This window comes from Spea bombifrons, chromosome 12 (genome assembly GCF_027358695.1).
Source record: "Spea bombifrons isolate aSpeBom1 chromosome 12, aSpeBom1.2.pri, whole genome shotgun sequence".
Taxonomy (NCBI): domain Eukaryota; kingdom Metazoa; phylum Chordata; class Amphibia; order Anura; family Pelobatidae; genus Spea; species Spea bombifrons.
This window is the reverse complement of record NC_071098.1, coordinates 6505458-6522075: the sequence shown is the minus strand read 5'-3', so window position 1 is coordinate 6522075 and position 16618 is coordinate 6505458. Positions and strand designations below refer to the sequence as shown.

Below are 16618 nucleotides of genomic sequence, written 5' to 3'. Positions count from 1 at the left end.
TGTTCTGACATTGCGTTGTAGCTGCTTTGATATTTAGCTTCGCGGGGGGGTTATCAGCAACTTGATTTTTAAAAAATGTGCTTTTTTATTTTTTTGGAAACAATAGAAGTTTCAGCCAATTTTTGTAAGCCCGGGTTGACGGATTCATGCCTTGCTGACCACAGATAACCCACGTGTTCAGAGCGGTTATTAATTGGTAAAATATTGCTCTGAAACAAACATCTGAAATTGGTATTCGGCTCAGGGCAGCGGTGCCAGATTAAAGGGAGCCCCCACCAAAATGTTTTATTACTGGTATCACTTTTAAATGACGTTTCAAAAATATTGGGCTGTTTTCTTTTTTTATTTAAACAGTTCTAGTTTTTGCCCCGTGATATAATCTTTTAAGGCAGCTGTTATCTGATCCCAATCTACTAGACAAACCCCCTCGACTCCTCCTTATACTGCCTGTGGGAAACAATAGAACGGCTCAGTTTTAATCACTCAAATGGCCTCTCCGACTGAAGTCTGAATTAGCGTTGCCATAAAGTATCAGCTCAGTGTGGTTATTTGAGCCGGGAAAGTTCTGCAAAATATCACATGACCGACAACAATGGCCGCCTCCACGTCTACAAATAAAGGGAGTTTATTGAAACACATTATAATAAAAGCAGGTTTTTGTCAATGCCTACTGACGTTACTGTATGCTGTGCTGGGGGGTTCTTACTGTATACAGCCCGGGGGGGGGGATTCTTACTGTGTATAGTGCTGGGGGGGTATTACTGTATACAGGGCTGCTGGTTGTTCTCTGTACACAGAAATGGGGGGGGTAGTGCTGTAGCACTGGGGGGTTAGGGCTGTATACAGCAGCGGGCGTTATATTTCTCTATCCAGCACTGGGGTTTATGCGTTTTAGTCTAGAACCAAATTAGTGGCTTGTTTTTTCTATATGTATCTGGAAATGATATTTAATGCAATCGTTAGATGCCCAGAAGTATACTCAAAGACATGCAAGTAATAATCTAATAAGTTTCTTGGCGACAACCATCATGACTTGTTTTCAATTTGTTTTGTAGGCTACCCAGGAGGAGCTGAAGGCGTCTTATCGCAGACTGTGTATGTTCTACCATCCTGACAAGCACCGAGACCCAGAACTCAAAAGGCAAGCGGAGCGGCTCTTTAACCTCGTTCACCAGGCTTATGAAGGTGAGTGGATGTTTAGGATTTGGTAAAGGTGTCTGGGTGGCAGATATTAACCCCCTATGATATATATGTATATATAATACGCCACTAGTTAGATCCAGAGCTGGCTCTGCAAAACTTCCTGATGAGGGCAGGGTAAGGACTTACTATGTACTTTCTCTCGCATTGATTGTTTAGGGGGCAACCTGGAAGACTGGAATTTTAGGGACATGAACCAGGTTCTGCCATAACCAGATCAGCCCAGCGATGTGACATAATCTACAAGGTTAAAAGAGAAAATCTGTTCTTTGCAACCATAAAAACCAGTGCATGCTTTTCCCCAACTCTACTTCAAAGAACCCCCTTCCCGGCGTTTGTTATTAGCACGGAGGGGTGAAATAAGCAATGATTATGTATTCATTTTGAATGAGTTTTGTACTCCAGTGCAAAGTTATATTTTTGTGACTGTAGGTCGCACTCGGCTGCATTTAATTATATAATGAAAATCCCTTTAAATTTAGGAGAGGTTTTTTTTTTTTTTTTTTCCTTTAAAGGCTCCACCAATTATTATGGTTTTGCAATACAAAAATTGTACAGAACTGTTACTTTTCTTTTAAGCATGAAAAATGACAAGTTCTGACAATTCAGTGTATAAAATTAAAAAAGAGAAAAAAAACTGCTTTAATTTAGGAGAAGCTGCAGCTCCAGAGCAGAACCATTACTTTGGATTACAGATCTACAGACACGGTTTCTTTAAAGGATCCCATTTAGGTAAAAGGTACCCTTTTTTCGGGACTACAAAGTCACTTTTCATATGAAATGTTAAGGCATGGAAAAAAAAATGATTGTTAGAGAGAAGCGCAGACATCACTCAGGAGGACGGGAACTATTTATGTTGGTCTAGCCCACGAGGCGTAATTGAGCAAATTAGTTTCTTATTGCGGCAGTTAAACCGACGTGATTACACTTCTCTAATCCGAGGGTTTTTTACTTTTATGAAAGCGCCAGATAAGACATTGGATCAATGACAAACGCTGAGCGATGCTTCAACAAAAGCAGATTTAACCCCAAATTTGTTGTGCGGCTTCATGGATTGATTGCGCCCAGAAGACTAATCACCCGTAATTCATAAAGAGACGCGCGTTATTCTCTTCTAATTAGACATGCGAGAGATCGGCGAACGTCTTGTGCTGTCGTCGGGGGGTCTCCGAACAGTAGAAGTTTATCAGGAGCCTCGATCCCCCTTTACCATCTTGCCTAGAAATGTGTTTTTAATGGCTGGCGCAAAACAGCTAGAATGAGCCGAATGATAAATTAATGTAAAGACAATACTTTCTTATCCGACTTAATGTACCCATCCATGGCAGATGTACAAAAATCAATTTGCCGAGTGCTTTTGATCTAAATAGTCTTTCTCTGATGATGCTTCTCTATCTTTGGTAGTCATTGTTTTTTTGTTTTTTTTTGTTTTTTTTGTATTCTTCCTTCTTTATTCTTTTTTTATTTAGATTTGGAGGGTAAGTTAGGATTTACCATTCAGCAAAAGAGGTCAAAGGGCAAGGAGGAGGAACAACATTTTATTTAGCAGGGTTTCTCAAAACTTGATATACCACCGAGGAGGAGGGCAGCTGTTGCAGCAGGGCTGCAGCTACCATATCAGGTGTTCATATATTTCCCCATTTTGGACTAACGCATATTTCGATACAGCGTACTTTTTCATGCATTGTTGTTTAGAGGGGCGTCCCTTTAACGTCAAGTATAGTTAAGAACGGCTCCTTTCTGATTATTCCTTTCCTATACCCCGTATTGTTTATAAGCGCAGATCAAATGTGTGGAAGCCGTGCCTTTAAACCAAATCACTGGACGCTGACCACAGGTGACGTTTTAGTAGACGGGACCTTCTGCTTTTCGGGGGGGTTATTGTCATCCCTGTCTGACATCATTTATGTTTATGTGCATTAAATCCAATATATTGTACGTGTAAGCAACCTTATCATCAGGGGAGTACAGTGCGTAGCTTTGCCTACCTGCGAGGAATCGCACAATATTGTGGGTTTACACTTCATTGGAAGACTTGATTATACAGAGAAATTGAAATGGATTTTGTAAGCAGACAACTGCTTGAGTAAGGATACAGCGGGCTTACAGGTTCTGAATTTAAAACCTTTTTTAACTCTTTCCATAAGGAGGAACCAATTAATGCTAATTTTCTAAGCCGGTTTGTTATATCTGGATCTAGATCTTTATCGATAGCAATATATCCAACTTACTCAATAAACTGATAACATGATATAATAATCATATGATATGATAATGTTGGGAGACTGGCCCCTGTTATTCCTCCAGGTTTGTCCTCCTATAACATATTGGGCTAGTATATAAGCGTTCTTTGCAAGGATAAAACGGTCAAACAAATATCTTTTCCAATATCGCTTCAAGTGACACACCGCGTAAATAAGAATACCGAACATTTAACTCTCTAAGAGTCCCCCCTGAAATATTTAAACGTGATTTCCCCGCGTTCCTGAATTCCAGCGTTGCTCTTTATAAATATGGCACAGCACCTGGGTCTTCGGATAGATCTGATGGATGATGTTTGTCATCGCACGTTTTTTATGAGTTGCTAAAAACGGTTGTTGAAGCGACACACGGTAACACAAAGGTGATAGCATTGGCAGGGGATGTATGAATATTAAATCCAATCTGTGCCATACCTGCTTAAAGTTCATGCATCAACTCCCCATATCCCATTAATAATATCCAGGTCCCGTCACACGGATACGATCACCCGCTCGACGTGTGAACATCTGGATCCCTATACGGTCATAATAAGAATGTGTTTGGAGAGGTTCATTATCTGTATGTATAGAAAGAGATAACACCGTAAAACTTTCCCTTTTTCCCGCAGAACAGAAGAGTTGTTTACTATCCACACTTGTCAACAAACAATATGTCCTGTCTGTGGTCTATAACCCGGTCAGCTAGTATTTTTGCATCCCAGTAACCTAAACTATGCCCGGCGTTTGCCTAAAATATATAAGCCACAGTCTTGGTACCGGATAATGTTAACCACTGCCTTTGGGGTTTTTTTCTTTTCAGTTCTTAGTGATCCACAATCAAGAGCGATCTATGACATCTATGGAAAGAAAGGCTTGGATATGGAAGGATGGGAGGTAAGAATTGTTTCTCTAGAAGGTTCGGTCATCATTGGAACGGTCGTTTTAGAAAGTGCCCCCCCTCAGGCTTATTCATAGGCAAAAGCTGAAGACCTGTTTCACGAGGCAAAACATTGGAGCTCTCTGTCAGGAAAGCAAATCAATCTTAGTAATCTGTATTATTTTCTATGAAGATTTCATTGAATAAAACACAAACCTTTTTAAAGTCTTTTCAGTTTCTATGACAACAACTTGTCTGTGTCTGCCTTTGTGTCGCGGAGAGAGTGAGACAAAGTTTGACATGAGTTTTGGGCGTTCAACATCTCTAGGAATTGTGTTTCTAATGTTGCTTCTAGTTACAAACGTATCAGATTTACCTGAGTAGGTGGGACGGCACCTTTACATTGCAGTGTTGCACAGACTACAATGTTCACGTTTTATTATTATTTTCCGTGAAGCACAATGTACTCGCACTTCTCAATTGTCTGCAGAAAATTAAAATGGTGCTGCAGTGGAAACAGAGTCCCCAAACGTTGTCTTCTTGGGACGCCCAATGGAGATGTGCGATCCCCTCCTTCCCTTCAAGGCCCATGCCAAAGGAGTTTCCTGATCTTCTTGGGTTATTCCTAATGGGGGAACCCACAAACCACAGAGTGCGTGCCTGGTGGACCAAACGAGGGGACTCCTAATGCAATACTTTGGGCTTCCTATTCTTACTGAGCACATTATGTCAGAAAGCATACGTGGTTAATGCGGCTGACTATGTACAGACATGTGGATGTTGTAACTCACATCATCTTCCGCTGGTCTCACTCGTTTGTAATGATGAGCAGGCAGCCCTCTGGACCACAGACAGAGAGAACCATGTTAAACAAAGTAGCCTCAGGTTCCTCAAGACATTATATTTCCCCAGCAGAAACCATTTAGATCTCTCTGGATCTCTCTGGATTCTAAGGAGAATCACCCCAGAATCCAAAGGTCTTTCCACAGAAACGGTAAAGGAGGCGCCCAACCTGGAAAACTATTTAGCTGCCTTTCTTGCCATTTAGAAAATTCAGTATGTGAACTAAGTTCCCCGCGGGACTAATTTTATAAACTAAGTGATGTCAGGCAGAAAAGGGCATGTGTAGTTATAAGCAAAACACGCCAGTTAGCATGTTTTTGTAAATATGGAGTTTCTGCAAAATATATATTTAAGACGCCGATAACTTTGCTTGGTTTTATCCCTCTGTTTCCTGCATTCCAAAGAAATAATATACAGATAGAACGCCAGGGCTTAATAACGTGTATTACGCTGTCTAATCACTGTTCTGTTGCGTAGGCCAGTGCAGCGAAGACTGGTTTGGGACTCATTACTCCCTTTATAAAGTGCCAAGCTTGTTAGCGTTCATTTAATGATGTGAAGTTTTTATTCTCTCTTTGAAAAGGGAAAGTAAAAGTTTAGAACTTTAGAAAGTTATATAGGGAACACGACTCTTGATTGTCCTACAAGACGTAGTAGACATTGCAAGAACTTTTCTAGAACCTTCACCGGAGGAAACAGATGTGTACGTCGTTGAAGAACATGAGAAGAGTTTTTGGGGACTAATGCGCGTTTATAGGAGCTTGCGCAATGACCCTTTGTACTCTTGGAGGTCATTTGGACAGGTCGTTGGGAATGGTTGAACCCTTGAACTGTCTAACTGACCACCTCAATTGTTTTACGGCCTTTAGAATGATCCAGAAAATGTCATCGCCTTCTACCATTAGTCTCATTTATTTTATTTTGTATCTCTAACTCAAAAACTACGAATATGGCAACATTTTACACAATTAAGGATTTGGCTCTTCAACAAGACATTGCTGCCCATCACCCCTTAACCTCACTTTCTACTTTCCTCTCTCTGACTCCTTTAAAAGCACCACTGGGTTTACGAGATCATGGGGTGGATGGATAATAATCATTACAATACCGCTGCTGTATTTTTAAAACCAAATCACTCATGGTGTACTTGCAGCTAGATGTAAACGAGTAATTAGACGTGTCAAAGAATTTACTAAATAGAGGAAATTACCGTAAGTAACGCCATTCAGAAAACACAGAGGAAATCATATCGAGCCGTGACACCTTTCAATGAAAGTCCCAACTTTGTAAATCATGTTGAATTTGAACAGTTGAGGTCAAGAGAACAAGCACATTTTATTTTTTTATTTTTGGCTTCTGGCGTATCACAAAAAATGTCACCGATAACGTAATTTACAGTTATTAATTTTACCTTGAAAGGTTAAACTCCTGTAACACTATACAACAAATCTTGGGCTTTCTGCAGTTCTTCGCCCTAGTCCAGACCCATACGTTTCGCTCATATCTTACTTTTAACCCCTTAAGGTTTTCATAACCAAGGGATGCAAAAAGTCTTTTTTTTTCTTACTATATGATTGTAAAGCTTTCATTCCCCTTTCCATATTAGGTGAACCAGCACTAATTATTCATCCATTCTGTTCAGGAGAAGTAAGACCGTGCCATAGATTTTAAGGACGTACAGTTACGTCCTAAGGGAATAAGCCTCTTTGCTGGCCAGGGCCCTCTTTTTTTTCTTTTATAAAGAATTAAGAGTTAAATTGAGATTGTGCGCCGTGTTCTTCTGACAGAATTCCTTTACTTTCACGGACAGATTGGAAACATTGTGACCTTTCTATTTTCTTTTACATGGCGCCTCGTGTGCTGATAGTCAACTCTGTTGACGAAAAAAATATACCCCGCGAATAATGTTTTTTTTTTAATTATCCGTATGAGAATTTTGCCCACCAGTCACCCCGGCTGGCTCCATGTACTTTATTGCTTTCCGTAGCTATTCATTCTTGCTGTTTGACATCTGTGTTAGCGTTGGCCCAAAAGATATGACTAAAGGCTATGACATGTCAAGGGGGACTTTCTTAATTGTTGTAGGTTGAATCGTGTCCCAGTCATGCCACTACTACTCCTATGCCGTAAACCATGTTATCGTGCCACTTTATTGAAAGGGTGGAGGTGTTCCTTCATAGCCTACCGATGAAATTATCCAGGCTGTTGTTTTCTTTATTTAAAAAATATTTGGAGTGAGGCACCAATTTTGAACATGTGATGTAGCAAGAAGTAGATGTCTCTCCCAGCACAACCGAAAAATAGGTACATTTTATATATTTTGTTTTATATAGCTCCATCGAATTCCGTAGCGCTGTACAGTGGGTAGACCGGACATAACAAGTAGTATGTAACAATGTAATATATAACAATTTGACTAACAGAAACAACGGGTGAGGAGGGCCCTGCTCAAGGTTCTGGCTGCCTGGGCATGATAGGGGTGTGATTGCTGTTAGCAATTATATATATATATATATATATATTTTAATATTATTGATTTTTGTGTGCAATTTTGGTGTGTTACTTTCTTTTAATAAAACTGTGTGTCCATTTCGGTTTCGATTTTGGTTTCGGCCAAGTGAATCCTGAAGTTTCGGTGCATCCCTAGGATCGGGTACCTTTAATGTGTGATGTGGGCTTTTAAGGCTAATCCATTACAGAGTCACCTGGCTGGACTCAAGCCATTGTCCAGCTAGAAGATGCCGGCCCCAACTGCAAGTACAAGGCTTTTTCAGCCAGCGGAGATTGACGAGACAGACCGCTTAGTTCTTGACAGTCTGTATTTACATGTGATTTAAGAGTAAAACTGTTCATCTTTAAGACAGCTTTTCATCTTCCGCTATAGGCCAGGTGCCCTTTTTTATACATAATAAACTGTAGTTTAGCATTAGTAAACCGAGCCCGTAAAATTGATTCAAGCGAACAGAATAAGTTAGCGGATTATCTATAATTTGACTCCGAAGCCGGTCTTTATTTTATTGGTCTTGGAGCGATAACATTGGATGTGAAATACCAGCAGGGTGATAAATCCAAGCGCCGGTGATTTTCAGAAATTGTCCTTCTAAAAATAGGCTTCTTCATTCTGTCGCGCAGAATTGGCAGCAAAAGATGAGGGAAATGGGCCAAAAGCGAAACGTTTGCATTATCTGTTAGATATAATCTGCTTAATGTACAGTTTGAGATTTGTAGTGGTTACCGCAGACATTTTTCTATCTCGCTCATTAGTGTCTTCCTAAGATAGGGATATTTAGACAAAGGAGTCCCGACCAGGTTTTGTGCATTCGTTATCAGCTCTATTGTCTTTTATTATTTTGTCCTTTGGAAAAAGTTAAAGCATTCAGTTGAAGGGATAGGTCAGAGTTTCCCCGAGTAACTTCATAACTGTTCGTTTGGAAGACCGCATAGTGATCAGTGATGATGGCGGACGATGTCTTCGGATTGCTTGTCATTAAGTCATTCATTTATATTTTCTCGTGCACGTCTTCTGGACCAAGCCAAGCAACCATGCCTGCTATGGGCATCTGTTACTGTGTGCTTGCTCCAGCAACTCGTCCATTGTTGAGCTGAAGAAGCTTTCTTTAATAGCTTAATACATTCCTCCCAAGTGTCCTGGTATAGAATGGACAGTCCCTTCCCTGTCGCACAACCCTACAAGTCCCAGGGTTTGTGTTAAAACCGCAAGTAATGTGTTTGGAAGTTCAGGCGTGGAATCGAAATACATTTGTCTTCTAAATGGCACACATATAATATATATATATATATAAATATATATATATATATATATATATATATATATATATATATATACTGTAGTAAATATCCCCTCTTCCGCATACTCGCCAACAAAAACTATTAAGGTTTTTGTAACTTAACGGGTTCACCATCTGAAATACCCAAAGGCTTATCGTACCACAGAAAGCAAAACAGTCCTAGAGCAGGGGCGCCCAACTCGAGTCCTTGAGGTTCTGGGCTCTGTGTCTGCTTGCTTAAAAACAATAAGTTTAAGGTATTTTTTATTGAAATGCCTGGGCTCCAATACTTTGTGACCTTTTGCGACCCTTGTGGACTGGAGCTCACCCGTGATCTAGAGCCACGCGGACCACATCTTCATAGCCATGTAAGAAATACTGTAAGCCATCCCTTGCTTTTAGGTATTTAGATATATCCATATGCGTGTATTTATTACGAAGTTGGAGCTCTATGCAAGGGGATTAACTTGAAAACATGGTAATAGCACTTGCTTAGTTAAAAAGGGCTTTTTCCCCGTATAGAGTCCTGTTCTGTTTGACGACTACAACAGATCCGGCCGTCACAAACTATTAATTCCCACTGCTGTCCGTGTTACAGCGAGAAAGCGCTCCATCTGCTTCTGTTCTCATAGAAAACGTCCAAAGCCCAAAAAATAAACTCTGTGACTCTGAAAAGAGATAATGGCGTTTGGGGGGGGGGGGATTTCCCGATATGTGGTCTGGTGTGCGCAAAAAATACTTTAATCGTGTAAAGTTTCTCTTCTTTTATATTCTTGCCGAGAACTTTTAGTTGCCGCGTGTCCCAAAACAGGTACTGATTGGTTGTTGCCATTGAAACTGAAAATCGCCTGTTAAAGGTTTCTGTGTTTACCGTTTGAAAATCCAAATCTCCTTTTGTTTAAAAGAAAAGCACATTTTGTCCAATAAAATAACATGAAATGGTTCAGAAATCATAGTGTGTGTGTATGTATATGTGTGTATGTATATGTGTGTGTGTATATATATATATATATATATATATCCATTCAATATGTAATACATTTATAAAAGAATATCTAATGATATTGCAATCATGATGTTGTACCATTATGGGTATTTCTGCGACTGTTGTGAAAACTATTAAATGGAGTGGAGGTTACGTTAACTTTTGCTTGACTTAAACATCTTTGCACCCGACTCGAGGACTTTTTCATCTACCTGGTGATTATAGGAAAATGTTTAGGCTCGTTCTCTGCCCGTGTTTTATTAATGCGGCCGCTTCTTTGTGTTTAGGTTGTTGAGAGAAGACGGACAGCGGCTGAGATCAGAGATGAATTTGAGAGATTACAAAGGGAAAGAGAAGAAAGGCGACTTCAACAAAGAACCAATCCAAAGGCAAGTCCGTTCCCTTCGTAGCGTTCTTTCCGCAGCCGATAACCTTGACTTAAGTAAAACATAAGGTCTTGTCGGCTCCGTAATTGATTTTCCGTGTTAAATATGGAAGGGCAAATTAAAAGTTCACTTTAAAGTTTCCCCGTTACTTTGTGTATCACTTTGTGACCGTTCAACCAACGCTAAACGGCCAACCTTCTCTCCGTGAATGTATATATTTTTTAATTTACAGACCAACGTTTCCGATATCCTTGATAAGACTCATTTAACCCATTGGTCCCCATATTGGAAAGCAGTAAACTGATTTTTTTGCATGCTTTACTCCAGAAAGGGCGGGGGGGCGGGGATCATGAGCTTCAAAAAAATATTCTTTATTCTAGGCTTATTTTGTATACATTTTTACTTTACGGAAGGAATTGGGTCTGATGGTGTAGTTTGGTGTTACCGTGGTGATAAGGCACCACTACAAATTATAGGTCACTGGGCTGTACATTATTTAAATCAAATATATTTACCAGATGGGGAGAAAGAGATAGAGAAACACTGACAGACAGGTAGAGAAGGGGACAAAAAAAGAACAAGAAGCCTTTGAGCATAAATACTCACGATTTTACATATAAATGCATCAGAATTCTCGTGGTCAGTGGCAGTCTTAGTATAAAGGAAATTAAAAACTGTAATTGTAATAATTGTAATTATTTGTTTTTGTTAAAGAACACACAGATTCTCGGTTTTATTTTCATCTGCTATTTTTTTCCGACTAAATATAATTTTGTGAATTATGGGACCACATGTAGCTTTTGTTGCAAGGGGACAAAAAGTTTTATTTATTTTTTTTAATCTGAATTTCTCAATTTGCTAAATGTCGTTGAAAAGGATCATTATAGGTCACTGCTTTTTATTAATTGCAAGGTCCCTTTAAGCGCAGCAGCGGAATTCTCCTACATATCTGCCCTTTATTACTGTAATATCCCCACTCAGAATACCGCACTTATTCCACCACCCCTTCATCTCTGCTATTACCGCCCTACGTTTTAATTAAATCACCAATAAAAGCAGATATTTGTACTATAAAATTTTAAATTAAAATCTGTACAGAGCACATAAAGTGTGCCCTGCAATTATATTTACCCCGTGAACAAGGAGATCAATGTATGTAAATAATAATAAATGAAACCCCCCCCCCCGTTCTCATTGTAAACCTTGTCTGTATTTTGTATCTTTTTATCTAAAGCTGTTTAATATTTAACTGCCATGGAATGTGATAAGAGCCAAATATCTGCCCTGATAATAATAGGAGGCCATTTTTGCTGATTAAACTTTTTATTATCAGATATATGTAATGAATGACTTCTCTGTGTCCTCTGCTGACCTCCCTTTTCCCAATTGGATATCCATACCTGGAAACTCTCCTGGTTTTGCCGGGAGACTCCAGTATGGGTTAACTCCAGGGTCTGGAGAGCGGCATTGTGACACGCCCCTCTCCCCGCCCACCTCCCCTCCAGCAGTAGTGTGTGTCCCATGGCGGCAGTGGCACCGCCCACCTGCATTTCTCGATATGTCCATCTTGGGGGAGACAAGGTAGAGAGGGGATTGGATATAAACATTTAAATACTATTATTTCCAAGGGGGGAGAAATGTTCCAACAAGTGACCATAATCTAAAACTAGAGGGTCAGAGGCTTAGATGGAATGTAAGGAAGTTTTACTTTACTGAGAGGGTGGTAAATAAGTGGAACAGCCTCTCAGCCGAAGTGGTGAGGGAGTAGAATGAGGGAGGTTAAACATATGGCTCCTGAATCTAAGACGAGGCCAACAACTGATTAAGGTTTGAGTCTTTACAGCAGGGAAAATGACAAACTAGTTGGGGCAAATGCAGTTTATCCGAGTGTCCGGAGTGCCCAAAGCATTCAGCAGCTTGAGTGGAAAGATATACCATGCGATGTCTTAAACCCCTTTTATTGTTTCAGCTCTATTGGCTAAAGTAAAACTTTTAAAGTTACTTTTAAAGTCCCTTTTAATATAAATAGATGAATTGCTGCTACTAAGGGAACAAAATAAATGAAAACCAACTTTGCCCCCTACGCAAAATTCTGTTATTAAATCATTATTGTTAATGATTCTTACCTGAGAATAAAAAAAGGCAAAACTAGTATCCCCGGCTCGTCATTTACTATCATTTCTGCAGGTGAAGTCTAGTATTTGAAAGAATAAACTATTATTTTTTTCTACTAATTAACAAGACTGGGATTTAGCTTTATTGTTATTTTTTGTAAACTGAATATTTTATCATTTCCACCCATTATACAGTCGCACCGTTTCCTCTTGGCAGTTTGTAGCAGTAACCGGGCTTATGTGATACGTAATAAACTAGTTTGATTGCCAATTTCTTCCTTCCTATCGGCTTTTACGGTTTTAACTATTTTAATGTTGAACTCGGCAATACCAAAGAGCGAGTGTGGACTCGAGTTCCGTTTCCGATTTCCTTGCCTAGGCTCAATATGTCTGGCGTGGAGTAGAGAGGTGAGTGGTGATGTGAGAGGGATTTCACGAAGTACAGGAGGAAAGTTTACTTCAAATGAGGAACAAGAGGCCATAATCTAACAGTAGAGGGTCTGAGGCTTAGATGTGAAGTAAGAAAGTTTTACTTAACTCAGAAGGTGGTTGATAAGTAGAACAACCTTCTAGCAGAAGTGGTAGAGGCTAATACAGTGAGGGCTCCTCACTGTCCCATCCCATTGCCGCCGCGCCATCCCATTGCCGCCGATGTTTGTGCCCCCCCTCCGTGTGACTCTGCTTGTCATGCTCTGTTCCCGCCATTTATTAAGTCATCTCCTTCTCTAACGGAACTTACCGGCATGCCTCCCAGTTCCCTAGAAGCGCGTCCATCCGTTCAGCCCTCCAGTCGAGATCTGAGCTAACGGTTGTGTTTGCCGCGCGGTCTGTCGCTCCAAAACCCGCTCCGTGTGGCTTTAGTCGTGTGACATTTTCAATGCGTTTTTTTGTCGTCCCCCCCCGCTCGCTGCCGTTTGCGAAGCGTAAAAATAAAAGAAGCGTCGGAATACCGAGTCTGCGTGTCCTGCGATAAAATTAACCATCTGGGTGTTTATAGCAATTGCTTATTGGGATTCAGTGGAAATGTGTCTCCGGGCAATGTTCGCTCTGAATGAGGTAGGGCAGCTGTTATGATTTCATACCAGAATGGAAGTTAGTTGAAAACCTCCAACCTTTTATTGGTTTCAATAAAACGACTTGAAATAAATAAAGCATTTCTAACCAGAAATGTTTAGCCATAAACAGATGCATGTTATGAAGCAATTTGTGAACGGATTCTTTCGCATTGTCTCGGCCGTTTGGTTTTCCAATCTTTTTGGTTGGGATTTAATATTTTTGTTGGTGTGGTGGGGGGTTCTTACATTTTCTTTTCTCGTTAAATGAAAACTTTTCTCAATGGAATGTTGAAGACATTTTAAGCAAGTATGCAAACTTGGGTGCATGTTCAATATTTGATGTCATGACTATACTACGTGAAGAGTGTCCAGTCTCTCTCATATCCCTCATTAACCCCCTTCTACCCTCTGGTCTCCAAGTAAAATAAACTCCCTCCCTTCCACCCTTCGGTCTGGTTAAGTCCCTGGTTTCCACCATTAACTCCCCCACTCTTCAGTCTGATCTGGCCCCCAATTCCCCTCATTAACTTCCCTGGTCCTCCATTAAATTATTTGAAATAAACAAAAATGGCAATTTTTTTTATCCAATTAATCGAAAAAATATTTTATCCCATTAATCAAAAAAATAATCGACCAACTAATTGATTATGAAAGCCATCGTTAATTGCAGCCCTAGATCCATCGACACAAAGCTTCACCCGGAGACTCCAGGTCCAACATAGATGGTTCATGTGAGAAGATCTTCTGAATCATCTCGCAGATTTAAAGACCCACCTAAGAAAACTCAATGACTTTTTATGATGCTCAGCACAATCTATCTTTCAAGAGAAGTTCCCTTATATCACTGCGATATAATGCAGTATGATGTCAGCGAGTCCAAAGGTTCCGTTTCCGTCTTAGTGAATACCGGTTGTAGTTGCCACAGACCTACTGGGTAGAGTTGGACAACACAGGCCTGGGTCCTACTCGCGGATTCTTCAAGAAAGGGGTGTGGCCAACCGTAGTTGGAAATAGTTAAAACTTTGAAAGAGGTGGAGCCAGAAGGGGGTTTAATATAGAGATTGAATAGGTCTCTGTATTAAAATATTACGCACATTCACTTGATAAATGCTATTTTTTGGCTTCATGTAAAAGCCTTTTTTTCCGGCGCGGTAGAATTTTAGAAATGAGTTAATTTGTAGGAGGAAGATTCAGCATTTTGTGTATGCATGGACGGACTGAGCTTGCAGGATCCTCAGGAACAGGGCAGACCTAATTGTCATTGTTTATTAATAAGGCTCCAGCCGATTCAAGTCAGCTGAACAACCGGGGAAAGAAAAGACCGAGGCATAAAAACAACATTATCTTAAATTAATTGGGAAAAAAAATAGCGAAAATTAAGAGAGCTTTCTACAATATACCATTACCATTAAAAAAAAAAATTAAAACCCGGCAGAGGTCAGACTCTCCTACATATATAACATGTACCCCCTCCACCCGGTGAGATGTGGCCATAATAAACATGAATAATAAGTCGTGTTTATAATAATATTAGGTAATTCCACATTCGAAAAGATGAACTGTTATCGAATAAACTAGTGGAATATTTATATCAATTTTTAGCGCTTTGTGCCAGAATTGCTCATTATAAATTGTTCCCACTGTCCCTTTAAATGTGGCCATTTCATTGAATAGGAAAAAGGTAGAAGGGAATAGATGCCTTCAAGGTCAAGGATTGTACGCGAAGGCTTGAGGGCTCCATCTGACCCATGGGGTAACATTTGAACAGCCCTGCAATGTGATATTAATTGGCACGCTCAAATGGGACTTTTTTTTTTTTAAGATTATTAAATAAAGATAAAGAATGAGACATTAGCGAGGAGTTTTCTCTGTATTATTAGTCCGTCTGGCATTTTTTAACTGAACCACATTTAAAAGTTTGGGGTCACTTAGCTCTGACATTTCTGGCTGTAACATAATTGCAGAAGGGTTTTCTGATGACCAATTAGCCTTTTAAACTTGGGTCAGCGAACACAACGTGCCGTTGGAACACAGGAGTGATGGGAGTGATAAAGGGCCATTGGAACGCAGGAGTGATGGGAGTGATAAACGGCCATTGGAACACAGGAGTGATGGGAGTGATAAAGGGCCATTGGAACACAGGAGTGATGGGAGTGATAAAAGGCCATTAGAACACAGGAGTGATGGGAGTGATAAAGGGCCATTGGAACACAGGAGTGATGGGAGTGATAAAGGGCCATTGGAACACAGGAGTGATGGGAGTGATAAAGGACCTCTGTGCGCCTATGAAGATATTCCATGAAAAATCAGCCGTTTCCGACAATAGTCATTTACAACATTAACCCCTTCTGTGCTGGATTTCTGATCCATTTCATGTTATTTTAAATGGACAAAATGTGCTTTTCTTTCAAAAACCCAGGTCTAAGTGACCCCCAAACTTTTGAAAAGTAGTGTACCTGCAAGCTATCATTGGTAATGTCCAGTGACGTGTGCAACGTTGGCGACCATAAACATACCCAACCAGAGAGAATAACCCCTAAAATGCGTTGAAATAAATCCCCCTTCCCAGACACCACCATGGAAACAATTTCAAGGGTGTGTATAAACGCGCTGTGGGGGCGCCGATGTGCTCTCTACTAATGAAAATCAAACTTCAAATGGAATGGTGTTGGGTGAATTTTAATCGGCACACAAATCTCCCTTTGCATTTATGCATTACCTTCACTTTGCGGGAATTTGCTTGCTTTACTGATTCTGAGTATTCTGTACACAAGTATTGAGTTGAAATGCCATCGCAGTATGAGTTCCAGCTGGAACTGATGACATAAGTCAATGAAAATGTAATTCCCGACCTGCGCGGGAGGGGCAAACACTGAATATTGTATTACTTGGTTCCCAGCGCAACGCCGGAGGTAATGATGGAAAACATATTACTTTGAAGATTTCCAGATATATAATGTAAGTTTCAGGCCGAGCACAGAAGAAAAGAGAACGTTTCACGTGCGAATAGGTGCACCTGATTTTATTTTCTAGATATTAGAAACTCTATATATACTTTATATATACTTTCAGCATGACCCCTGGTATCCTGTGCACCTGTGTATAGAACACATACTTTCTATACAAGTCA

At 40.2% G+C, this 16618-nt stretch overlaps 1 protein-coding gene across 1 annotated transcript in view; it reads left to right on the top strand.

The window, feature by feature from the left end:
* DNAJC11 (DnaJ heat shock protein family (Hsp40) member C11) overlaps nt 1–16618 on the top strand; it is a 53067-nt gene that overhangs the window by 15014 nt on the left and 21435 nt on the right. The window contains exons 2-4 of the mRNA XM_053451743.1: nt 1056–1185; nt 4261–4334; nt 10221–10322. Coding sequence (XP_053307718.1) covers nt 1056–1185; nt 4261–4334; nt 10221–10322 — 306 coding nt within the window. The remainder of the gene's footprint in view (nt 1–1055; nt 1186–4260; nt 4335–10220; nt 10323–16618) is intronic.